The sequence below is a fragment of the Mesocricetus auratus genome, unplaced genomic scaffold, assembly GCF_017639785.1.
Source record: "Mesocricetus auratus isolate SY011 unplaced genomic scaffold, BCM_Maur_2.0 Super-Scaffold_4256, whole genome shotgun sequence".
Classification (NCBI taxonomy): domain Eukaryota; kingdom Metazoa; phylum Chordata; class Mammalia; order Rodentia; family Cricetidae; genus Mesocricetus; species Mesocricetus auratus.
In genome coordinates, this window is record NW_024429182.1 from 88,786,629 (window position 1) to 88,813,371 (window position 26,743).

General features: G+C 37.2%; 1 protein-coding gene across 4 annotated transcripts in view; it reads left to right on the plus strand.

The window, feature by feature from the left end:
* Sbf2 (SET binding factor 2) overlaps positions 1-26,743 on the plus strand; it is a 360,275-nt gene that overhangs the window by 244,135 nt on the left and 89,397 nt on the right. For all 4 annotated transcript variants that reach the window (XM_040756376.1, XM_040756381.1, XM_040756385.1 and 1 more), the window contains exon 17: positions 7,647-7,715. In XM_040756376.1, coding sequence (XP_040612310.1) covers positions 7,647-7,715 — 69 coding nt within the window. The remainder of the gene's footprint in view (positions 1-7,646; positions 7,716-26,743) is intronic.

The following is a 26,743-nucleotide window of genomic DNA, read 5'->3' on the forward strand; positions in this document are numbered from 1 at the left end:
CAAAGTGGCTGTCCCAGTTTGAATCCCAGCCACAATGCACTATATTTTCCCCTAACAAAATCGTATAATAACTTTATATTTGGCTTTTACACACTAGCATTTTTAAGGAAGAAACAATTATTTTTATCAAATAATTTTAAAACTGTTTCTCATCAAATCTATCTCTTTTTAAAGCACATTTTATTATTTCATCTTCCTCTGATCTTTTTTGAACCAATCTGATTTTATTGTATTCTTCTGTGTAAACAACTTTGGACATCAACATTGTAAACAGTCTCTCTCTGAGACTCTTCCTAGGCAACTCTAGATTGTGTCAAGCTGACAATTTAAGCTACCAGCCAGGACAAGTAGAACTCAGTTTTCTACTGAATGATTGAAGCCTGTCTTCACTGGTTTCTTTTCCACATTTGTCAGAGTGGACATTTGAAAAAGGAAAGGAAAGAAAGCTACACTATATACATTATACCCCAACTTAATGACTTTCTGTCACATTACTGGCAAAAAAAAAATCCCAAGAAAATGTTGATATTTAGATTACTGTAAGTTTTATTGATACAATAAATATTTAGGAAAGGTTTTAAGAAAGTTCTCTTTTAATTCTAACTATTTTTAAAACCATAAATAGAACAGAAAGTTTTCATGTTTTTTTTCCTACTGACATGCTCACATACCCCTAGTCTGTTCTTAAAGCAACCTTGCTTTCATTTTTTTTATTTTAAAACAGTCTTTTCTCATTTTACATGCCAATTCCAGTTCCCACTCCCTCCCCTCTTCCCCACCACCTTCCCCCATCCACTCCTGAGAAGAGGGTAAGGCTTCCTATGGCGAGTCAGCAAAGTCTGGCACATCACTTTGAGGCAGGACCAAGGCCCTCTGCCCTGTATCTAGGCTGAGCAAGATGTCCCTCCAAAGAGAATAGGTTCCAAAAACCCAGTTCACTTACTTTCATTTTTTTCCCCTCCTTTCAAAATTATTTTTGAGCCAGGCATGGTGGGGCACACCTTTAGTCCTGGCACATGGGAGGCAGAGACTGGTGACTCTCAGTGTGTGTGTGTGTGTGTGTGTGTGTGTGTGTGTGTGTGTGTGTGTGTGTGTGTGTGTGTGTGTGTGTGTGTTTGAGAGAGAGAGAGAGAGAGACAGACAGACAGACAGACAGACAGACAGAGAAAGACAGACAGAGAGAGACAGAGACAGAGAAAGAGAGAGAGAATGAATGTTTGCTGTTTAAATAAACACATAAAGTAATATAAAATGGCAGTCACAGCCATCTGTAACTGTAGTCCCATAGACAATATTCTCTTCTAGTGTGCAGAAAAATACCCACAGACATAAAATAAATAATTGAATAACATTTTTTAAATTAAAGAGACGGAGAGATAGCTCACTGGATAAAGGCATTTTCCCAGCGAACCTGTTGACCTGTGATGCTGGAACCCAAATGAAGTTGGGAGGAGAGGACTGACAAAGTTGTCATCTGACCTCCCTTGACATGTATTCAGTGGCACACATGTCCATGCACTCATGTAAAGACACACACACACACTGACAATTTATTTTTAAAGTAAAAAGCACATACTAAGAGACAAAATGATTCTTACAACTCAAAAATAAAACTTTAGTCACTTGATTAAAAAAAAAGGTATGTCAAACATACTGCATCACAGGTGATAAATAAGCACATTAAAATATGTTCAGTATTTTTGGCCATTGGAGAAATAAAAATTGCTAAGCTTGTAGAGAAACCTTTGTGCACCTATTAAAGATACTGCAAATACCAAGCTCTAGCAAGGTTATAAAGATAAAATAATTCTCTGATAAAAGAGTACAGCCAGACTGTTTGACAGTTTCTTATAAAGTCAAATATACATTTACTATATAATCCAACAATTCCATTCCCAAGTATTTACAGTAGAGAACTGATGTTAATGTAAAACCAGTACATGAATGTTTGTAGTCCTGTTCTTTGTATCTCATCACTGATTTTTGCCCCCATTACCTCTTTCACTTCCTCCTGTCTACTTTCTCATTTCTCTGTTTCTGAATTCTTGCTAGGTGTGTTCTAGAAGCTTTGATTTCATTATCTATATTTCTTATTTTTTAATTCCTCCATAAAGAGGTAAAGCAAAAGAATGTAATAAGAGAACAGATCTAGCTTCTATCCATCCATTTGCATTTTAATTAAGTTTTAATTTTCCATTACTGTTTCATAGGTATGATGTGATTTCAAACTCTCTTGAACAGATTTATACTTTGCTGGAATGTGTCTTCTTCTACCTAGATTGTATGTGTTCACAGATGCCATTTTTAGATTTAGTTTAATAACTGATTATATGAGAAACAACACTACAAGAACACAGATTTAAAGCAAAAATTACTGAAATAAGATCACTTAGATTCAAGTATTAGCTATGATATTTGTAGCTGTGTAAATTTCAGCAAGTAATGTAGCCTTTAGAAGTTCTATTCCTTCAGCAACAAAATGATCATAATCACAGCATATGTCAAATAGAAATATCATATTAAATGAAATAAGTTTGGAAATAGATTATATGTGATACCTAGTGGCACTTACTATATGTTAGCTGGTATTTCCATGTGCTAGGTGTAGTGTTCTATTTTCCAGATAACTAAAATCAAAACAGACTTGACCCATTCACCGAAGAACTTAAAGCTTGATGTATTTGTCAGGTCTAGTACTTATCTTCTGTCTCTAATGAGTGTCATAGCATTTAAAACTGTGATTCATTCTCTATGGCTTTATAAGTCTATTTAGCACTACATATAATGAAGGTCCAATGAGATAGATCAGAAGATAAAGGTGCCTGCCACTCAAACCTAAAGACCTGAGTGTTATCTTTGGATTCCACATAAATATAGGTAAGAACCAACTCCATGAAGTTGTCCTCTCCTCACCTACACATTATAGTGTATGTGATACACACATACACCATTTAAATTGGAGGGAGGCTATAATGATAAGTATATAGAAGTGTTAGGTTTGAGTGAAGAGCATGTAAATGATAAAGCAAATAATGAATCTAATCCCTAAGGATGCTGTTATGTTAGAAATGAGTACAGTGTGCAATAGATGTGAATAAAGCTGACTCCCTAGAGCTACAGCTCCTAGCAGAGGACCTACAGTGGTCACTTGGTTGTTGACACGAGTCCCCATCACCTAATGATCCTACCATGAGAAATTTACAAGCCTGGCAGGATAGTCTGGTTATTATTCTGTAGTAGTCAGAACATAACTAAGACTTCTGAAAAGTAGACTATTGTAATATAAAGAGGTATTTTTGGTTTTAGTTCCTTTATAGAAAATGTACATATTTTTAATACTTTGAACAATTCACAGCTATTTTATTTTTCATTTGTCTGGAGCTACATAGTCTCAGTTCTGTAGTTAGTTCCATTAACAAACAGTACCTTTGACTCTCATTTATTTTTTAATTTTTAAATGTAACAATTTTTAGAGATCCCAAAGTTTTATGAAACAGGAATGTTGGCTAAAACAGTTCAATGGTAAGCAGGTTATTAAAAGTATTAAGTGTTTAAGGATAATGGGAATTACGATTGCAGGGCTCATTCTCCAATTGTAACAGGAAAATTAAAGGTAAATTACATAGTGAAGTTGAGAATACAACATGTAGAATATTCTAGTCCTTGCAAGTTTATAAATTGCCTGGCATGTTTATAGCTACAATGCTATTATGTAGCCAAAGCACAGGAGACTCCAGAATGTGTATTTATGAACTGATCCCTTAGTAGATAACTGCACTATTCTGGAATGCAATTGCTGTGTCAATAGCTGCAGACTTATTGTTTTAGAAGTTTTCCATCTTTCAACCTAATTAATGTCTCTAACGTGATTTGCAAAGAATTTCATATTTATATTTTGCAATCAGTGTTTGACTGGCACACGCAGTTTTTAGACGTTCACTACAATGTGTAAACATTTTGTAAAATAATAAATAGCTCTTTCTAATCTAAATGTTTTATGGTTGCTGAGTCCCTGCTAATTGGTCATAGATTAAAATACCCCCATTCTTTAATTTTTTAATTTGTGGGAAATTTTTATAAATGAGTATGTAGAGCTTCATATCACAGCTGTTGTCATTTAAAGTTTGGACAGCATCATTACAAATGAAGCCCTGCTGTGAAATCAAAGTCAAACGGCATCTTGGCATCCCAACCATTTCCTCGGGAGAAGATTACAGCTCAAGTCTGTTGAACTTTATTGCCTTGGGCCTCATGACAGTCTTCAGAAACATGCAAGGCATTTCTGTTAAAGAAATTCAGATGTGCTGGGACATAGATGACATTCTTGAACATAGCAGTGTCCTAGGGGGACAAAGAATGATCAAGAGGGAAAAGATAAACAGTTTTTGCTGTGTTCCTGGATTATCTTATAAGATTTATGAAAATGATAGAGGTCATTAGTGATACCATGAAGAAAAAGAGTGTAGGGTTTTTCTATGTGGCCTAGCTATATTTTAAAATAAAAACCTAAACATAACTCCAACATAATGACTTAGCCTAAGATTCATCTTCCTGTTTGCGTGGGGTGGGTGCTAAGGTTCAAGGCCTTATGAGTACAGGGCAGGCACTGAAGTTCATCTTTCATTCAGTTGATTTTATTATTCTCATTGATTGTTTCTCTTCTTCTCCTCTCCTGTCTCTTGACACGTGTGTCTGAAGGAGAAACATTACTAAAATAGTTCCAATAATTACCTCTTTTCTAGCTGAATCTCTTTTTAATCTAAAGCCAAACATCATTCATTCTAATTTAATATCTGTACAACCAATATCTAGATTCCAACATAGATCCTCACAGAAAGCATAAAACAAAATGGCAGCCCTCTTGTCTTCTCCTTTTTATTTCATGATATACGTGCATGTGTGTTTTTGTGTGTATACACACACACACACACATACACACGAGAAGCTAGGATCTACGTATGAGAGAGAATATGTAATATTTGTTTTTCTGAATCTGTGCTACCTCTGTTATGATATGACACGAGGTGGGACCTTTGGCAGATCCCATGGTGGGTCAGCGACAAACAGCGGGTAAAAGACAGATCTGCAGACATAATTTATGTGGAAAGTTTATTGGGGAAAGGAAATGGAGTAAGGGAGGGGAAGGGAGAGTGGGCAGAAATAAAGAGGCAGAGAGACAGATAGCTGCCTCTTTGGAGAAGGCAGAGAGAAACTATAGGCAGAGCTTGTCTCTTAAAGGGACCTTCTCATCTGCATACAGAGCCAGAGTACTGCCTGCTAAGTGCAGAGGGTGACACACTGTGCAAGGTTCCCAAGGGGTAGGGCCAAGTTTGCCTGGATTACAGCAGCCTTAATATTTTTCAGTTCCATCCATTTTCTTGCAATTTTTACAATTTCATATTTCTTTCTGACCAAATAAAATGCTATTATTTATATATACACCATGCTTTCATTACTTGTTCATCTACTGTAAACATTTTAGGCTAATTCCTTTTCCTTACTGTTGAGAATAGAAAACCATGGGTTTTGCAAGTATCTGTGGTAAGGTATGGAATACTTTGGGTACAGGCCTAGGAGTATTACTTACGTATAGCTAGGTATTAATTGTGGTGATATTTTGTTTATGATCTAACAAATAAAGCTTACCTGATGATCAGAATGCAAAGCTAACCACACTAGTTAGCCATAGAGGCCAGGCGGTAGTGGTACACACCTTTAATCCCAGCACTCAGGAAACGGAGGCAGATGGATCTCTGTTAGTTCAAGGCCATCCTGAGCTATAGGAAAGTGAACCAGTCTAAAAGAGAAACAGCTCACACCTTTAATTCGAGCACTAGGGAGGTGGAGATAGGAGTGACATAGCTGGGCAGAGAAAGGAATATAATCGGGAGACAAGAGTTCATGGCAGGCTGACAGGAATCTGAGGAGCAGTGGAGTCTGTACATGCAATCCGAAGACAGGATCACCATCCCTTTAGTCTGAGGTAGAGGTAAGAGCTAGTGGCTTGCCAATTTGCTTTTCTAATCTTCAGGCAAGCTTTATTTGTTAGATCATAAAGAAAATATCACCACAATTAATGATAGCTCTATTTTTGTTTTGTATTATGAAAACACTACACTGATTTCCATAGTGGATGTACTAGTTTACCCTCTAACAAACAGTGAACAATGGTTCCTCTTTCCCTGTAGCCTTTCCAGCATGTGTGATTTCCTTGATGATAACCATACTAACTGGGATAAGATGGAATCTCAAAGTTATAATTTGCATTTTCCTGTTATCTATGGATGTTGAATACTTTTTAAAATCCTTCATTTAGGGGCTTGGGGTTTTATTTTTAAGATTTATTTACGTGTTTTGTCTGCAAAGGGGGGCATTAGATCCCATAGGACTACAGTTTTACGCAGTTGTAAGCCTCCATGTGTGCTGGGAATTGAACTCAGGACCTCTGGAAGAGCTCAGTGCTCTTCACCACTGAGCCATCTCTCCAGCCCCAAAACATATTTATTAACTATCTGTGTTTCTTCTTTTGAAAATCATTGTAATCTTTGCTCTACTTATTGACTGAGAGTTTGATTTTGGTGTTTTGATTTTCACAGTTCACTATATAGTCTAGATATGAACCTCCTGTCTGAAATATAACTGGCAAACTTTTTCTTTTTATATAATTATTTTATTTGCATTGGTGTTTTGCCTGCATGTATGTCTGTGTGAGGGTGTCCGATCTTGGAGTTACAGACAGTTGTGAGCTACCATGTCAGTGCTGGGAAGCAAACAGCCAGTTGTGGTGGTGCATACAGGTAGGATTTGCTGAAGGAGGAACTGGCAAACATTTCCTGCTATCCTCGTGACCACCTGTTCATACTACTGATAATTTCCTTTCCATGTGGTGGCCATGGAAGTCAGAAGAGGTCATTGAATTACCTGGAACTAGAGTTACAGATAGCTGTGAACTGCCATGTGGATGCAAGAAAACTCAGGTCTAACCACTGAGCAGTCTCTCCAGCCCCAGTTCTTATATTTGGTTCTTTGGATTCATATCAAGATGTTGATAAGCTAGAACTTACAGTAATTACATATACATACATACATATGTTTTATACATGCACTGTTATCAAATCCAATATAGTAGTTCTGCTTTACATTTTTTTTAACTACCACACTTTTCCTCAGCAACTGTACCATTTTATCTTTCCATTAAGAGTTTTTTATTGTTCCCCAACAATGCCGTGAGTTTCAGTTTCAGAAAGAAAATGGTATTTGTAACCAATTGTAAAGTACACACCAATATGAAAGATAGCAAAGCATATGGGAAAAAATCTTTGACCCAGTAAAATATATTGGGTATATCAAAACTCGCTTTTAAATGTTTCTGATTTATTAAAACATCTTTTAACACAGACTCTTAAGTTCAGTAAGGTATAAAAGTCATATCCTTCCCAGTGTGTTTATACTTTGTTTCTAAATGAATGTGCTTCAGGGACAATATTTTCCCCTGGACTTACCCAACTATACTTAGTACCAACTTGGAATAAAATTTAAAAATTTCACAGGACAGTGACAGTGTAGCCCAAACCTGGTGTGACATATATACCAAGTGATTCTGACAAAGATTCTAATGATTTTTATTTTCCTTTGTTTTCTTTAAGGATTGTTCAAGTTTAGAAGAATATAACATTGCTGCAGCACTACTCCCTCTTACAAGTGCTTTCTATAGGGTAAGTTTGGCCTATACATAAACTTGTTATGATTTACATATATGTATTTTGTTTGATTTCTCATGGCATTATGTGAATCTTTCCCCTTATTATACTAAGGACACACCTGTAATTAATGATAGCATTTATCATATATCACATATAGGAAGTATAATATCAAACAAGTCATCATCTTCTTCTAGTCCAGCACCACACCCATGCCAGCCAGCTTCGCTTTCTTTACAACAGCTGAAACTCTATTCCAGATTGATTTATGGGTAGGTTCACCCGCCACAGAAAGTAAACCACATGAGGCCAGGCCATTATTAGTATATACTTAGTGAATGAATGATATCCATGGAGACAGAACTTAAAGTTTACTGTCAATTTCTGGACTGTCCAAAGTGATTTTTTTAATTCTGTACTTTATTATAGCTCTATTGTTCATACCATCCCATAAAATATTAGCTCTAACTTTTACTTTGTATGCTCATGTATGTGTGGGGTAAGTGAGCAAGTGAGCTCACGCCATGGTATGCAGAGGACAGCTTGCAAAGATTGATTCTCTGTGCTTCCATCATCTCAGTTCTGAGGGTTGAACTCAGGTCATAAGGCTCTCTCCCTCTCTTCTTCTTCCCTCTCCCTCTCCTCTCTCCCCTCCCCCCTCAAGATCCACTTGCTGAATAATACATGTAGTGCATCTTTCTACAATAAGCAACAGGAACCAAACAGTGGCCACATCTGACTTACTATTGAGCCATCTGCACAGTCAGTTTGAGGAGATAGCAGGCTAGCAAGTTCAGCTAATGCTGTTTTCTCTGCCTTGTCAAAACTTAGTAATAAAAACTTGCATTTATGAATTTGCTTTGACTTTAGGATCAGTTATCAAAGTTCCAGTAGGAACCAAAAGCTAATTATTCATTTGAATAGGGAAAGTTGTTTGGTTTTGGTTTTAGGGGGTAGTTGAGACAAGGTCTATGTAACCTTGTCTGATCTGGAACTAGCTATGGAGACCAGGCTGTCCTCAAACTCATAAGATCTGCCTGCTTCTGCCTAGCAAGTGCTGAAATTAAAGGAATCACACCTAGCTCAAGGAAGTTTAAATGCAAGGGTCTATTAATAATTAACTACTAAAATCAAACGAATTCTAAAGTATGCAGGAATGGAATACAGGGAGCAGCTACTACCTTTAGAGCTAAGTCTGAATGCCCAAGAAAGAAATAGACTTAGAAGAGGGCTGTCCTCAGACAGTTTTGCTATGACCACTTCTGCATAGGATACAACCAACAAGTAGGCAACTGGAAACTACCTGCTACAGCATTGGCATGATTTGCTTAGATTTCTATCTCCTAGAATGCCACTGGGCTTTCAGTGGTATCAGTGAAGCTTCACTACTGAAATTTCATGGAGAGTGAGCTCTTCCAGGTGTCCCATATTCAGGAGCAAAAACAAAAAAAAAACAAAAAAAAAAACAGTCTCCAAATGTAGGCACAAGTTTCTATCCCTGAAAGTTGCCCCCAAAATAATCATACAGAGACTTTATATTAATTATAAATGCTTCACCAATGGCTGAGGCCTGTTACTAGCTAACTCTTACATTTAAGATAGCCCATATTTCTTATCTGTGCTTTGCCATGTGACTTGGTACCTTTTCTCCATATGACATGCCCATCTTGTTTCTCTCTGTGTCTGCTTTCAACTCCTCTGACCCCACCCTTCTTCCCAGCATTCTGTTTGGCCCTCCCCCAACCTTATCCTATCAGGTATTGGCCAGTCAGCTTCTTTATTAAAACAATCACACGGTGTAAAGGAATATTTCACATCCAGAAGCAGAAAAAGAAGCCACTTCCTACTGCATTGCCCCTTAGCATCTTTATTAGTAACCCTTAACATTCCCATTTGCAAATGAAAGATGGTTATAAGACCCATTTCCAAGGTCACAAAGCAGGGCAAAGAGATACAGATTTGAAAGGAAGAATGCACAGTGGTCAGGGAAGGTGAATCACACAAATTGTTGGATTTTTTTTCTTAATGTGCATCTTTTGGGAATTATTTCTAGTGCATAACAGACTTCTTAATTCAGGAAGCAGATATAAATTGCCTCAGCCTGGCCACAAATTAAAGTGAGCCATCATATTTCCCAGTCAGTATAAACTCTTGGGATTTGCTCACAGTTACCTCAGGGAATAGACTCGGCTGATTTATATTTTTTAAATTTAATTTTTGTAAGTTCTTTCAGAATTTTATACAGCATGTATGTTCATATTCTTTCTGGACCCTCAATTCTTTCTGGACCCACCCAACTTTGTGACCTTCTAAAAAACAAAGCAAATTTATACTGCTCAGATGCCCTTGGATGCGGGATCTTCTTCCATTGGAGTATGGTCTACTTACCACGGGCTACATTCTTTTTTTTTTTTATGGTTTTGGTTTTGGTTTTTCGAGACAGGGTTTCTCTGTATTGTTTTGGAGGCTATTGGACCAGCCCAGCCTCGAACTCACAGAGATCCGCCTGCCTCTGCCTCCCGAGTGCTGGGATTAAAGGCGTGCGCCACCACCGCCCGGCACGGGCTACATTCTTAAGAGAAATTGTTTCTCCCTCTCCCAGCAGCTAGAAATTGTCAATAACTCTGTGGGTATGGGTAGATTTCGTGCCCAACTATCAACTCCATGCTGGGATTTGGACTGGGTTGGCCTTGCACAGGTCTTATGCAAGCTGTTATAACTGCTGTGAGTTCAACTGCCCCCCTGTATTCAAGAGGCACTGCTTTTTTTGTAGTCATCCATTGCCTCTGACTCTCATTCTTTCTTCCCCCTCATCCACAATGATTCCTGAGCCTTGGGGGTGGTGCTGTATATATGCTGTCTCTTAGTCTCTATACCCTGACTAGTGGCTGTCTGTATTAATCACCATCAACTACAAGTAGAAGCTTCTCAAATGAGAGTTAAGAGCTACATTGATTTATGAGTACAATAATAAGTAACTAAGAGTCTGTTTCATACCGTGTCTATTTAGTAGAATAATAGGTTCTCCTCTATGGCTTATGACTTGTCTAACCATAGGTTCTTAGTCCTATGATGTTGCCAGTTACAGGTTTCATCTTGTAGAATAGTAATTTCAATCAAAAGGTAGTTGGTTACTTCCTATTTTTAAATTTTGAATAAGTCCTTTTTTTTTTTTACTCCATGTAATAAAACTTTATTGGAGGACTAGAGAGATGGCTCAGTGATTAAGAGCACAGGCTGCTCTTCCAGAGGATCTGGGTTCCATTCCCAGCACCCACCTGGCAGCTCACAACTGTCTATAACTTCAGTTACAGGATCTGACACCCTCATGCAAACATACATGCAGACAAAACACCAATGCTCATAAAGTAATCATTTTTTTTAAATTTACTCCTGAAAATAAAACTTTTTTGAGCATCTCAACATATAAAATTACTATACCAGAGAATTTATGAACTGCACCATTGATAATATATTAGCATGGCCTCAAGAAACTTAACTTGATAGTCTTGCTAATACAACAGTGGTTTTAAAAAATTAGTCTGGTCCACAATGCCACTAAGCCATTGGAATTTTCTTAAATAAGTCTATTATATAAGTATGTTTAGAACATTCATATAGAGGATGTTGTGAGGTAGCTCAATTGTAAAGTTAGTTGCCACCAAGCCTGATGACCTGAGTTCAATCCCTGGCACCTACATGATAAAAAGACAGAGCCAGCTCCTGCAAGTTGTTCTTTGACCTCCATACATGCACCCTTACACACATGTACACACACCAACCAAATAAATAAATGTAAAAAATCATTTTTAAAAATAAAATTCAAATAATATAAAAAGTACAAAGTCTCTTTTTTCCAGTTTCACCCCATTTTCTGCAGTTGCTTTCTTAAGGATGGATGTTTACTGACAGCACATACTAACAATTTATCAGTCCTTTTTCTCTCTCTCTCTTTTTTAAATTAAAAGCACAGGGACAGAGAAAGGCTCATCACTTTGTGATCTCCAAGGCAGAGGCCATGATGATTTCATTTACAGTTGTGAGTTGTGTATATTCCTCTAGAATGTATAAGCCAAAATAAACAATTTAGCAAGAAATTAAAAAACTGTAAAACTAAGCAGAAATACACGTAAGACTGGCATGGCACACAGAGCTCTCTGGTATATACCAGACCTCTTGTCATGTGTTTCAGCTGAAGGGTTGAATCAGTCATTGATCTAGTGTTTTTTATAAACGCGCTTGCCTGGTATCTCTGATATAGTACAGTGTGTCTCTGTGCCCTGATTTAATTTGATAAGTTCATAAATGGCAATGTTTTATTAGCATAAATAAGTTATCTATCATTTTGTGCCTTATGATTGTATAGTACAAATGGTGATTGTTATCCTAATGAGTTCAGAGTGTCCAGCCTCTGGTAGTTAACTCCTTGAACAGATAGTAAAGTTGCTGCTTTGTATATACTGATATAATCAGGGAAGAGGACAGCCTGCTAGCTGCATCTAGTGTTAGAATAGCTCTGTCACCCCAACAAGAAACCTCATATCTGTTCCCAGGCAACAATGAATCTACTTTCTATTGAGTCTGCCTTTTGGAGACCTTTCACATGAGTGAAATCATACCATATGTATTCTTTTTTTCTCTCATCCTGACTACAGTCTGCCCTCCCTCCTTCCTTTTATTCTGCTTTCTGTTTTTCTTATTTTTATTTATTTCAATATATATTCGTGTGTGTGTGTGCGCGTGCACATGTGCATGCATGCACATGTGTGTACTTAGATGTTGAGACAAGATGACAATGTCAGGTATCTTCTTCAGTCATTTTCCATTTTATTTTTGCAACAGGGTCTCACTAAACCTGGAATTTACACATTTGGCTTGACTAGCTGGCCAACAAGCTCCAGGTATCCCAACTCAGGTCCTTGTGCTCGTTCAGCACGTGCTTTATCAACTAAGTTATTTCCCTGCCCTTCAATACATGTTCTCCTGTGTCTCACTTGTTTCACTAAGTGTAATGGTTCAGATTCTCACCCATGCTATTAATTGCTATCTTTAAATCTTTTAATTTTGAAATAAGAATTCTTTCTACACATACCTACAGTGCCTATCAAAAGCTGAGACTAGGAGGATTATCAGTTTGAGACCCAGGCTCATAGCAAGACATACAGACTGGGGGAAGAGAACGTACAAGTGCCAATATGTGTTTTCATCTATAGTTAGAATACTTAAGCTTATGTGTTATTTCAACTAATTCTGTATTCAATGCAGAATTAAGCTGATCCTCATTTAATAAATATATGTATATGATACAAAGAACATGATTTCTCAGTTTGAAGACAGATTTTATATTTTGTTATAGTTTTGCAAGTGTTTAATTTCTTCCTAAATTTTAACTTTGGCATATACATCCTTAAAAATCATACATAACTATAAATAAATGTTTTTTGGCATAAGTATTAGTTTCTTTTCAAGACATAAGAGCCTATGACTAGTAAATAAAATAGAATAGTAGGAATATCTGTTGATGCCCAGCTGAAAGGCCTTTATTGAAAAGCTTCTGTCAGCCCGAGAAGCAGAAAGTAAACATGAAAGCATAAAGAGCCCCAGAATTTCCTACATTCTCTAAAGTGGTGACCTTCCTGCCACTGCTAAGCTCTTACCAGTAATTCTACCCCAGTCTCCCACCTCTCAAAAGACTGTCATCCCCTAAAAATTCTATTTACCTAATAGAATAGTGTAATGAGTAGGCCCCAGAGGAAGGTGATGGGAATGAGAGCTGGTATTTAATGAAGTATCATTCTAATTTGACACAAAGAGTATAGGGTTCAGAGGGCTTTCTGCCCATGGTAGGATTTAAACTCTGTTGTGTATGATTCCAAAGTTCAAGTGTTTTGTTTTGTTTTAATTCTAATAGTGTTTTCCAAATGAGTCACAATTTGTGCAGGCATACTCCTGAAAATCTTTTGGGAGTTTTGACCAGAGATGTTGAAATGGCATCACTTAGTCCCACACTAACCAGTCATTTTCATGCTCATGTCCAGGAAGGATATTTCATTAAACTTTGAGCAAGGTCAAGAAATACTGATTAATTAGATGTTATAACTTCAATCGCTGTTATGTAGTATTATTTATAAGTCTCTAAGCTCTATATATTTTTAACCAAAAATATACTAAGTGCTTAGAAGATCATAAAATACTTTCTATATTTCTGTTTGAATACTGACCTTGCTCTGGTTAATATGGACAGTAGTTGTCCTACTGTAAAATTACTGTCTGTAAGTAATTCTGGCAAAATCCAAATAAACCTTACATAGTATTAATATTAAGATTTTTTCTAAAAGAAAAATCCTACAATAATATAAACAGACATTTAATCACTCATTAATTTTAATTGCTAAGAGACTACAAAATAGTAAAAGAATTAGTCTAGATATATTTCATTCCCTACAACAGATCTCAGAGAATTATATTTTTGGTCCCCCCCCCCAAAAAATTGCAAGGAGCGTGTGATAAAGAGTCTTCTTGCATCATTATTCTGCTGTAAAATCAACTGTCTTAAAGATGGTTAGCAGGAAAGGAGTAGAAAGTGAGAACAAACACCAACACTCACTGAATCTGGCTTAGGCTGGACACAGTATATGTTTACTACAGCAGATATACTTCTGGCACTACAGAAGTTTATAATATCTGGAAAAATAATTTTTCCCAGCTATCATTCCCCCTTTATTTTTTCCTTGTTCTTTGTACTAACTAGTTTTATGTCAACTAGACTCAAGCTGAAGTTACCTGAAGGAGGGGGACCCAATTGAGAAAATACCCCCCAAAGTTCCAGCTGTAGGCAAACCTGTAGGACATTTTCTTAATTGGTGATAAAATGTGCGAGGACCCAGCCCATTGGGAGTGGTGCCACCTCTGGGCTGGTAGTCCTGGGTAAGCCATGAGGGGGTGGAGCAAGCTGTAAGTTATAAGCAGCACCTCCTCATGGCTTCTGCATCAACTCCTTCCTCCAGGATCCTGCCCTGCTTGAGTTCCCACTCTGACTTCCTTTGATCATAAACTATGACATGGAAATATCAGCTGAGTAAGCCCTTTCCTCACCAAGTTGCTTTGGTCCTGGTGTTTCATCACAGCAATGGTAACCCAAGCTAAGACATTCTTTAGAACAGTTTAGCTCACCCTTCTTCTCTTCTAGTACAGCCTCCTCTAGGTCTCACTTTCTCTTTCAAGTTCTGAAGGACTGTTGATTTTTTTTCCTACTACCGTTTTTAGGAAGGTTAGTTTGTGATCACTATTTAAATTAGTAATTTAAAAAATATATGGAATAATTTTTATCAGATTATCAAGATACCTATTATTGTTTTTTCTAGTGACTAGTTAACAGAATTTTTAATTTTCTTAAATTTATATATTTTAATCAATCTTAAATTTATGTATTTTAATTAATGCTATTATCTTGTAAATTTGGATTATCTCTTAATTACTTTCAGGAGAGAGGGTTTATATGGGCTTATAGACCCATAAGAACATAGTCCATGGTGGTTGAGAAGCTATGGTGGTAGAAAGTGAAGGCTGGCTGGTCACATAGCATCTGTACTCAGGAAGCAGAGCATGAACAAGAAATGGGGTCAGGCTATAAAACTGAAAAGCCTACCCATAGCAACCCACTTTCTCCAGCAAAGCTCTTCCTCCTAAAGGTTCCAGAACCTTTCCAAATAAGGCCACCAGCTGAGGACCCAGTATCCAAACACAAGAGCCTATGGAGGACATTTCATATCCAACCCACAGCAGAGTATTTTTATGAACTACTTCAGTTCTTTCTTATAATGGCCAAGGTCTTTGAGACTAAGTTATGATATCCAGGTATCATCAATATGAAACTATTGTAAGTGTACCTGGGAAAGGAAACTAGCATGAATGAAATGGTACTCTATTAGCTTCTCACTGGAGTGCAACTTAAATACTATCTAGTGCAAACAGATATTTTCAAGCACTTTCTTAAAAGTTTTAGAAAAGGGGAATGGAGATATGGCTCACTGGTTAGGAGAGCACTTAACTGCTCTTCCAGAGGACTTGGGTTCAGTTCTCAGCACCCACATGACAGCTCACAACTGTCTATAACTCCAGTTCTAGAAGACCCAACACACATGGCAAAACACCAATGCACATAAAAAAATTAAAAAGTTTTAGAAAAGCAGAACACCATATATAGAAGTGGTAATGAATGTTTCCATGCTAAATTAGTTGATATTACAAATATCTGCTAACATTGTGTAGTTGTATACCTTCTGTGACTCAGCTTGTTGTGTTACCATTAATAATGTTCTTCCTCATGATTAAAATCTAATTTTACTTGCTTTCTCCCAAAACCTGTGAGTTTTGTAGGAATTTTTCTACAAAAAAAGCAGTATACATAACAATTCGGTTCCAGAATTAGCAAATAGTGAAGCATTTGTTTCTATTCAAGCATGCACTTGGATGTGTTTTTCTGAAATCTCTTCTGCCTGTTGCTTGCATTTTTGGGTGTCTCTCAAATTAAGAAGACATTTGTATTGGAACAGAATTTGTATCTATTTGCTAGGTAATTTGTTTTCCAATTAAACATTTGATGATTTGATTTTACCTTGTGAAGATACGCAATGTTACAAGGAAAGCTGTAAGGAAAGTACAGTTTTGTGCTTCATTGTTTTTCTTAGAAAAATATAGTTATTTGTTTAAGAGGGGAAGTTAAGGAGAGTTACAGACACTGTACTTGACCAAAGTGAAAACCTGTTCTTTTTTCTATCCAAGAATGTTAACTGGAGCTGACATCAGCATTTGCAGATGCCCAAGTGTAAGCATGAAAAATCAGCCCAACAGGAGTGGAATTTGAATCCTAAGAAAGGGTTGAGATTTTTAGAAAAGTATCTGGACAACATCGCTTTTTAAAGAACTAGTAAACTTTAAATTTTACAGAATAACTTGTTGTGTGGTTATAATGAAGACACACTACTGTGAAACAATGAGAAGTTGCTTGTTAAGACAACTATATGCTCAGTTTGAATGGCTTTGTTTTAGTATTTTAAAGCTTGAATGTGATAGTACATTTTAGAATTACCTCATCTCTTGTGTGTAAAATAATGTTCATGGTTACAGTATAATATATCCTTAGGTACCATTGCTATGCAATAAGACATGTTTCTGAATACAGAGCTTATCTTACTTAAACATCGCATGTATTCACTTATGTCTTTTACTTATCAGTTTTTCATCTTGATCTTAAAAATTAAACAAAACAAGATTCCATATTAAAAAATGTTTTAGGAACGCTTACCATGTCACACACACACACAAAAGCAGAATATCAGTTCCTTTATCTTTATGATTTGTATGTGTGTGGATTTTTTTGTTATGTTTTGTTTTGCTTTGTTTTGAGATAGGGTTTCTTACTGTTCAGTTCAGCTTGGACTTAACTCAGGATTCTCCTCCCTCAGGCTCCTAATGCTGGATTATAGGCACTGTGCCATCATATTTAGCTTGTATATGTAATTGTAAAACTACCATCAAGAGGTCTGAAGCAATGGCTTGCAGATTAAGAGTACTTGCTGCTCTTTCAGAGGCCCCAAGCTCAGTTCCTAGCACCCACATTGCAACTCATGGACAACTCTAGTTGCAGGGGATCCAACACCTTCCTCAGACCTCTGCAGGCATTACACATACATGGTACAAATGCGTATTTTGAGGCAAAACACAGACATAAAATGAAAATAAAAGAATCTTTTAAAAAATGCCATCAATCCCTTAATCCTTTTTGTTGTCAATAGTTGATACTTGCCAGTGACTTCTTTAAGCAGTAAATGGACTAGGGCACATGTCTCTGAGAGACAGTTACAAATAAATTGTAGGTTTCTGTTGTGTTTTTTTTTAATTCACTTGAAAAATATACTTGCAGTCCAAAAAGCCCTAAAATGGGAATAGATCTGAATTTGAACTCTGGTTTATGCTGAGATCTTAAGCAGATGTCTGGGTTGGTAATAAGCCAAGGTGGAAGGATGTGGCACACATAAAACGCCTGTTGGAGTACCTGGCAGATAGTAAGTAGACAGTGAATATTGGTGGAATGAGGAACAGAGTGGAAATCAGAGGCAAGCTGAATGTCTACTTCACCAGTCACTGCATGTGCACAGAAGTACAGAAGAGGCACAGTTCCTAATCTCATAGAGCTCAGTCAAAGTTCCACACTCAGGCCACATTCACAATTACTATCCTATACTGCCTGTTATGGGTCTGTATTCTCCATTACTGTCTAAATCTAGCTAAAGCAGGAAGCAAAAGTCTTCTGTTGACCTTCACTCCAGTGAACATGTAAGCAAACTAAATATATATATATGTATATATATAAATACATTTGTGTGTATTTGATGCTGTTGAATGACCCTAAGATCCCATACATGCTAGGCAAGCATTATATTTACAGCCCCAAGCAAAATACCTATACTTTATTCATAGCTTTATCTGTGTAATAGTTTTTTCTATATGGTCAATACCAAATATTATTGCCCTTCACAATGCTAAAAAGCATGTCGACCCTGATTAACAGTGGAAGATAATGCTCTTTGTGAATGAACCGAACTGTTCTAGTGGGATTTTTTTCTGTATCTTTCCATGCCCTTTCACCTCCTTAGGGCCCCTCAAAAGTTCTGGTACCTGCTATGGTAATCACTTGATTGCTTGATACTTACATTGATTTTTTTCAGTGGACTTTAATATGTTCATTAGGGTATGGGTTTTCTGGCCTTAGGATGGAAATTATAAAGTTTTGAGATATCTACAGCATGCTATAATTGGAAAATGCAGAACTCATGACTGTCTTTATGAGTAACAAAAGCACATATTTTTATCAACTGCTTGTCCCTAAAGAAAACTTTGAAAATAGACTCTTCCTCTAGTTTAATTTTGCTTAGACAGCACTCCTTCCTTTATAGTAGTCAGCATTGTTAACATTTTTGAGAAGTCATAGACTTGATGGGGATCTGTGGGAGAGCTGCTGAGTTACAGAAGAAATTATTACAGCAGGAAGTGAACTGTGTGCTATTATAAACACTCAGTGACTCAGCAGATTCCCTTTCTGTATGAAGTGCAAATACTTTGTTTTTAATTTTCTTAGCTTCACAATTGTCCTTTTTGTCACTGTGATTTGTAAAGACAAATTCCTTTTAAGGTTTTGAGTATTAGGGTGATGAAAGCAGAGGGAGTCCTCAGTCAACAAAGTGCTGTACTATTGATGATAGGGGATTACAATGAAGAAGTCATAGAACCATCTGGAATGCCTGGGAGAAATTGATCTTTTTGTTATACCCTTGGAAGGTATTTCTAGCTAATAAAATTAGATTTAGAATTGTAATCTTAGAAGCAAACCTGAAAATATATAACTAATCCTTTAGATTTCAGCAAGTTCTCTGTGTATCTCCAATATTTGCAGGCAGTAATAGGACTCAAACAGACATTTTTGAAGATGGATGTCAGTAAATGGTAAAGATTTTCTGGTCTTGAAAGTGTAGCTCATTAGTAGAATACAAGTTTCAAATTAATGATGTCCCAACATCCTTATCTGGTAGCACATAATGGCCTATAACTCCCAGCTTCAGGTAATCTAACATTCTCTCCTGGCTTGACAGGCACCTGTACTTATATGCACATACCCATACTCAGACACATACATACATACACAAACACATACACACACACACACACATATTAAAAATAAAGTATTGAATAAGACAGAATTAATATTGTAAAAATAGCTATATTAGCAAAAGCAATCTATAGACTTAATGCAGTCACCATCAGAATTCCAGTGGCATTGTAGACAGAGTAAAGGAGTTCACAAACGCCCAGATAAAAGGATATCAAATATTTATTTGGGAAACACTTACACAATGAAGGTAAAGAGAAACCACTGCTTTCTGCCCTGTAGGCCAGGATACAGCTCTCAGCTCTCCAAACACCACCCAAGGGAGTGCCAGCCTGCTCCCAATCTACCCATAGTACCTGAGACACAAGACTATTGGCTGAGTGAGTTCCCACAACATGACATTCTTCACAGAATTAGTAAAACAATCCAAAAAGTCATTTGTAAGCACAAAAGACCATGAATAGCCAAAGCAATCCTAAGCAGAAGGAGCAGTGCTGGAGACATCATAATACCTCATCTCAAAATATACCACAGAGCCATAGTAGCAAAAACCAGTATATTAGGGGTGCAAAACAAACACGTAGATCAGCAAAGTAAATTAGAGGACCCAGAAGTAACCCATACAACCACGTAATTTTCAACAAAGTTGTAAAAACATATATTGAAAAAAGGCAGCCTCTTTAACATTTAGTACTATGAAAACTGAGTATCTGTTACCAAAAAAGGAAACTATTCCTATCTCACACCATGCACAAAAATTAATTCAAAACAGGATCAAATACTTTAATGTAAGACTAGGAAATTTAGAAAATACTGGAGGAAAGAATAGGTTAAAAAAAAGATACTTGAAGATACAGGCATAGGCAAGGATTTTTTTAAAGGGGTCCATTAGGAAATAATCCCAAGGAGAGATGATTCAGTAGTTAAGAGCATTGGCTGCTCTAGCAGAGGACATGAGTTTGATTCCCAGACAGGGTTTCTCTGTGTAGGAAATAATCCCAAGAAATCACAAATGAAAATAAATGAAATTTTAAAACTTTTGCACAGTAAATAACACCATCAGCAGAATGAAAAGAAGCCTGTAGAATTGGGGAAATTCACTGCCAGCTGTACATCAGACAGGGGCTTAACATCTAAACATAGAGAGAACTATTAAATACCAAAATAAATAAATCATGTAATCAATAAATGTGCTAATGAACTTCAGGCAGTTCTGAAAAGAAGAAATACAAATAACCAACTAGCATTTGAGAATATATGCAACATTTGTGTTCATTAAAGAAATGCAGAATATAACTGCTTTAAGATTCTATCTCATCCCATTCATAGTGGCTATCACAAAGAAAACATGACAGCAAAGGCTGACAATGTAGGGAAAGAGGAATCCTTACTTGCTGCAAATAAAAACACAAGCTGATGCAGCCACCAAAGAAGTCAGTGTGGAGGTTCCTAAACCTAAAAATAGAACTACCATATTACCCAGCTAGCGGCCGGAGAGCTGGCTCCATAGTTAAGATTGCTTGCCATTGCAGAAAACCTGAACTCAATTCCCAACACCCACATAGTGGTTCACAACCATAATTCCAGTTCCTTCAGATATACTGCTCTCTTCTGACCTCTACAAGTACTAGGCACACAGATTGTGCACATACATACAGCAAACAAACACTCTTGAAGCATTCTAAATAGACAAGCTATAAGGATACTTGCACATCCATCGTTAATTGCAGCATTATTCACAATAGCTTGAAATGGAACCAGTCTAGATAAAGAAAATGTGGTATATACATTGGGTATTTTCAGCCATAAAGGAAAGTGAAATCACATTTGCAGGGAAATGGATATGAATGGACATCATCATCATGTTAAATAAGCTAGACTCAAAGACAAATGCCACATTTTCCATATGTATGCGTTTGTAGGTCAAAAAAAATCCAGAAAGAAGATAGTGAAGGAGTGAGTGGAAGAGAGATTAAGGAAGTAGGAAATAGGGTAATGGGACATATATTAGTTACCTTCCTATTAGTGTGAAAAACACCATGACCAATGAAAATGCTTAGGTGGGCTTAAGGTTTCAGAAGGTTGAGAGTCCATCATGGCTGGGCACTATGGTAGCAAGCAGAATTCATGTTGGCTGGAGCAACTTAGAGCTCATATCTTGACCTGCAAGCAGGATGCAGAGAAAATGCACTGGGGATGGATGGTGGAAATCTTTTGAAGCCTTAAGGCCCCCTCTCTCACCTCCCCCAATGACACACCTCTTCTAACAAGGACACACTTCTTAATCCTTCCCAATATTTCTCCCAACTGGGCACGATGGAGGCCATTCTCATCCCAACCACCACAAGATACTTGTAATATAAAATCAGAAGGGAAGAAAGAGATTATCAGGAGGGGTCCAGGGATATGAGAGGGGGATAAAAAAGAACAATATAACTTAACAACATAACTGTTTCCTATTGTTATATATCTTATCTATATTACCTACATTTTATACACATTGTAATAAGGTTATTTAATCCTCTTCCCTACATTCCTAAGTTTCACTTGATTACAACATATTATTTTTTGTATGTTGCTAAATTTGATTTGCTACAATTTCATTTATAATTTTTTACCTGTTTATGAAGCATTGGCTTATTTTTAAATTTTTGCATATATTTAGACACATGCACACACAACTATATACAGTTTGTGTGCATGCATATGTGCATACCATGACTCACATATGGAAGTCAGAGGATAGCTTGAAGGAATAGGTTCTGTCCTTCCACCATTAGAGTCATGGGAATTGAACTCAGGTCATCAGGCTTGATGGCAAATCCACTGAGTCATCTCACTAGCCCATCCGTTTAACTTCTTTAGGCTGTTCTTAACTAGATTGTTGGGGGTTGCATTGTGTTGGACTGGATTTGGTAATCTGGTGTCTGAGTTCGTTATATATCTGAGTTCCTTATATATTATGGAATTTGTTCTCAGATGAACAGTTTGCAGATATTTGTGGGTGTGGGGGGTGTGTAGAGATAGAAATCTGTTATGTATCCCCCAACTGATAACAAGTATGTGCCACCACTCCAGTAAATATTTGGTAGCATACACTATGATTTATAATAAATATATTTGATCTTCCCTATTTCTTGGCACAGTTTTCAAAATGTTTGGACTCTCTGAAGTTGTTGTCTTTCTTAGGCTAGTAAGATGTCTGGGAGATTCTGGGGCACCTAAATATAGAGTTGTCCAGAGAACTAACAAATTTAGAGGGCTGGAATATTCATCCCATCAGGAGAAGGCAAGAATCTTAAGGTTTAGCTGATCACGAATAAATCATGTCTCTATAATGAACTCTGTAAAGACTCTGAAGGCTTAGGGCTGTAGCTCAGTATCTAGTAAGTATCTCAGTCCTGGGTTAAATTCTTCTGTGTAGGTATGGAGGATGATGATAAGAGTTGGAGAGCTTCCATATTGCTGAACACAAACATTCATGTGCCAGGAGTGTAGCACACCCTAACTCTGCAGAGACAGAAGTTCCTATGCTGAGACTCTTTGGAATCTCACCCTGTGCATGTTATCTGGATATTTATTTGTATTCTTTAAAATGTACTTTGTACTGAATCAGCAATTGTGAATAAAGTGACAAAATCAATTCTGGAAGCCATTCTATTAAATAATCAAACTCAAGAAGAAGTCTAGGGGAATATCTAATTTATTTCCTGTCCATCAGTGCTACTAGAAGCTTGTACTTGTAATTGATATCCAGAGTAGGAGACAGACTGAAAGGTTGATCCCATAATATATGGGATATAATTAAATCTATGAAGATAGTGCTAGAATTCATTGAATTCTGACTTGTATTATAGATTTGAATAGTGTGGCATTAAATATCCACCTATCAGCTGGGACTAAAGGCATGTGCCACCACCACCCAGAAATTTTCATCTTGACTTTTTGTTTTTGTTTTTGGTGGGGGTTGGGTGTTTGTGTGCAAACACCATATAACTTTTCCTGGAAATTTGTGAACAAATTTTCTGTTTGCCCCAGAAAGAAAACAGAAAATAAGCCAAAGTAATAGTCCCACCAAAGTCCTACTCATTGGGGTTGCTTCTTACAGGAGCATAGATGACTCAGGCAAAACCCTATCCTGGTGTGATTGATGATTCATGAAAGCTGTATTCCTGGAGCTCCCTTCCCTGCAGTTTACAGCCAACCTGGTCTCAAAGTCCACTCTACCTAGCAGTTGTTCCTGCTTATAAGGTTGGGAAGGACCCTTGTCTATCTTAGCAGTTCCTAAGACTCCTAAATAGTTTGCTTCCTGAGTCTTTTAAGTCTTGCTCCTACCCGAACCTTAAGGAATCTTTCTTCCTGATGGAATGTTTCAAATCAAAGTAAATTTCTGTGCAACATTGGGTATCCTGGATCATGTGTACCCGTGAAACACTAAGGTCAAGGTCAGGTGTCTTTCTCAATCATTTTCCACTTATTTTTTGAGACTTGGCCTTTCACTAAACCTGGAACTTGCTGATGGCTGGCCAGTGAAAAACCCAAGGAAGCTCCTACCTTCACCTCTAATGTGATGAGAGTGTAGGCATATGCATCACACTTACCTCTTCACCTAGGGTCTGGATATCTAAAACCAAGACCTCATGCTTATTGTCAAGCACTTTATTGGCTAGGTCATCTCCTGGTACCTTCTCTAAACTTTTTCCTGCAGACAAAGCCATAGCATGGTTGACTTATTTCCTGAAATGTAAAATGTGCCTCGTTTGTAAGTGTATCATCATGGTAACCGTTTTAATAGCATAATATTCAAGTGTGTTGATAAGGTGACAATCATTAGCCTGTTTTTCCTCTACAATGAGCATTAAAGTCACTAACTTTGTAAAGGGAAGTTACTGAAACAACTCAACAATAAATTGTGTGCATGTGCATTTGTGTGTCCTCTTCCCCAGGCACGGGATTATGTGCATCATCATAGCTTGCTTTTATGAGTGCTAGTCTTCTAAACTCAGATCTTCACATGTATGCCCCAAGTGTTCTCAACTGAGCTACCTTCTCAGTTTTTTTTGTTTGTTTTGTTTTGTTTTTTGCTAAACTTTAGGGTCACTTGCAAGTACATGTAATGAGAGACATTCTCACCTTTTGTATATTATACATACTATACTTAGGTCCCTGAAATAATACCCTGTTAACATATTTTTTGTTTGTTGCATTGTAAAGTCTTTTATCCTCTCAGCTTGCAGGGCTGTTATAGGCATAGTTATTAGGTTTGTCAGTCATCACATACTCTGTGATAACCATCTCCCCACAAAGATTTTAGAAACTTTGTACACAGGAACATCATAGTGCATGATATTGAGTTCATGAAAATATGGGTTTCTAATAAATACTTGAAGATAGGGTTTATTTGTTTCCTTATTTCTAAACGTAGGTTTAAGAATCTCTAAATGCTTAATATTTCCAAATTTATAAATATGTTAATGAAAGAAAAACCAAACTAATATGTTGCTGTAATGATAAAATTAACTCATTTATTTTAAATGCTGTCAAATGAAGATATTAAATCAAATATTGATTCTGGTTATGTGCATGCATGTATGCACACACATGTAAATGTACATGCTCACATTGAGGGTAGTGAAAGACCCTTCAGTCTTCCTCTCAGGACCCTCGCCCCAAAGACCACCAGGGAGCTGAAGTTCATTGCAAAACACAAGAGGATTTTTATTAAGCCAGTGCACCGGGGTTCAGCAGCCTTGCAGAAATTACAGCGAGTTTTTAAAGCCTGAAACTGCAGACAGGGTGGTGGGGGTACACGGGGAGTTTGGTGATCAGTACCAGACCTTCATACAAACATGCATGCTTATGGCTGACTGGCTCATTATCTATCTTAGGCAATGGCTGAAACCTTTTCCTGGAACCTTGAAGTCTGGGGAATGTTCCCAAGTCCTTGAGGGGAACCTTGAGGACCACCAGGAGAGGATGTTTATCTTTAAGTGCAGGTGCTCACCCCGGGACAGCTAGTAATTTTCCAACTGTTAGGGCTCTTCATTCCCTTATTCTTCTAGTTACTAATTTCAATCTTGAAATTTATGTCTAACACTCAGTTCTAATTAAAGCATCATACTGCTGTCTAAGCATCAAAACTTGAACTGCACTCACTCTTTTTCTTACAAAAGTAACTAAGCGATTAAGAATGTAAGGTCCAAAGGTAAGCAAAAAGATTAGAATAAGCAAGGGGCCTATCAGGGTGGACAACAGAGTGGTGAACCACGGTGACTTTTTCTGAGGATAGAGATAACTCCATCCTCTCCAGTTTACCTTGCTCTTACATCCTCCCTTTTCTTATAGGCAACCTATTCTTGGGTTACTAGTGGACAATTTAAAAGACTCTTGGGGAGTACTGTCATCTTGTCCTCTATGTAAGGGAGTTTTCTTTGACTTAGCATCTCAACCAGGGAAAAGGGACGACATATTTGTTCCTGTGCTACTTCCTGCTGACTTTTGGGATGTTGCTGTCAGGGGTCCAAGCAGGTTGAAATGCTACTCAAAAGCAAAAAAGGGTACTTAAGCAAGGGGGTCTTTGTCAGAAACAGCTGGCTCAAAGACTCTGTTGAAGATACGGGGAGTATTCACATTGGCTGCACTGGTCCACATCACCAGCAAGTCCCAGGCTCGCAGTCTTTTGGAACAGGCTGTAGTCAGCAACTGATGCTTGGATTTGTCTGCCAGAAGTGTAAACCTGTTGAGACATGTTTAAACTAGGAACAGAAGTTAAAATCTTAGACCCATAGTTTTAGTGATCAGGAAGGGCAGGAGTCCCAAGACCAGGAGAGAAAAATCCCATCCTCAGGAACAGACAGGTGGGAAACTTATCTGGAGTCCTTTTGACCTGTGACAAGTGGATCCAAGCTTTATGACTTTTTGATCCTCTGAAGACTATATGAACTTTATCTTACAAGAGGGCATAAAAGTTTTAGATATATTAGCATTACCAATCTGTATTGAAATCCACATTGCAGAAAAAGCAGATATTGGGTATCTGTAATAGACTTATACCTTTGAGTCTCAACAAAGCCTACAGTTTTATACATTTTTCTTCTGTCCAGAGAGGGCCAGATATAGATTGGACAGAGATGCCTTTGGCCTGATTAGAAGCCCTTTAGGTTTATACTTAGATGACAACCAAAATAAATCCAAATTCTTGAGCTTGTGACTGAACAGCAGGTAGTCACTGCTCTATCAGCTTATCAGAACTTTATTAAAGGTTAAGCTCTGAACTTTTATGTCATGGAAGAGGAAAACAGTTTAAAATCATTTTTATATTTTAAATTATTTTTATATCCTTGAAACTTACATGTACTTACATCCTCAGGTTTTT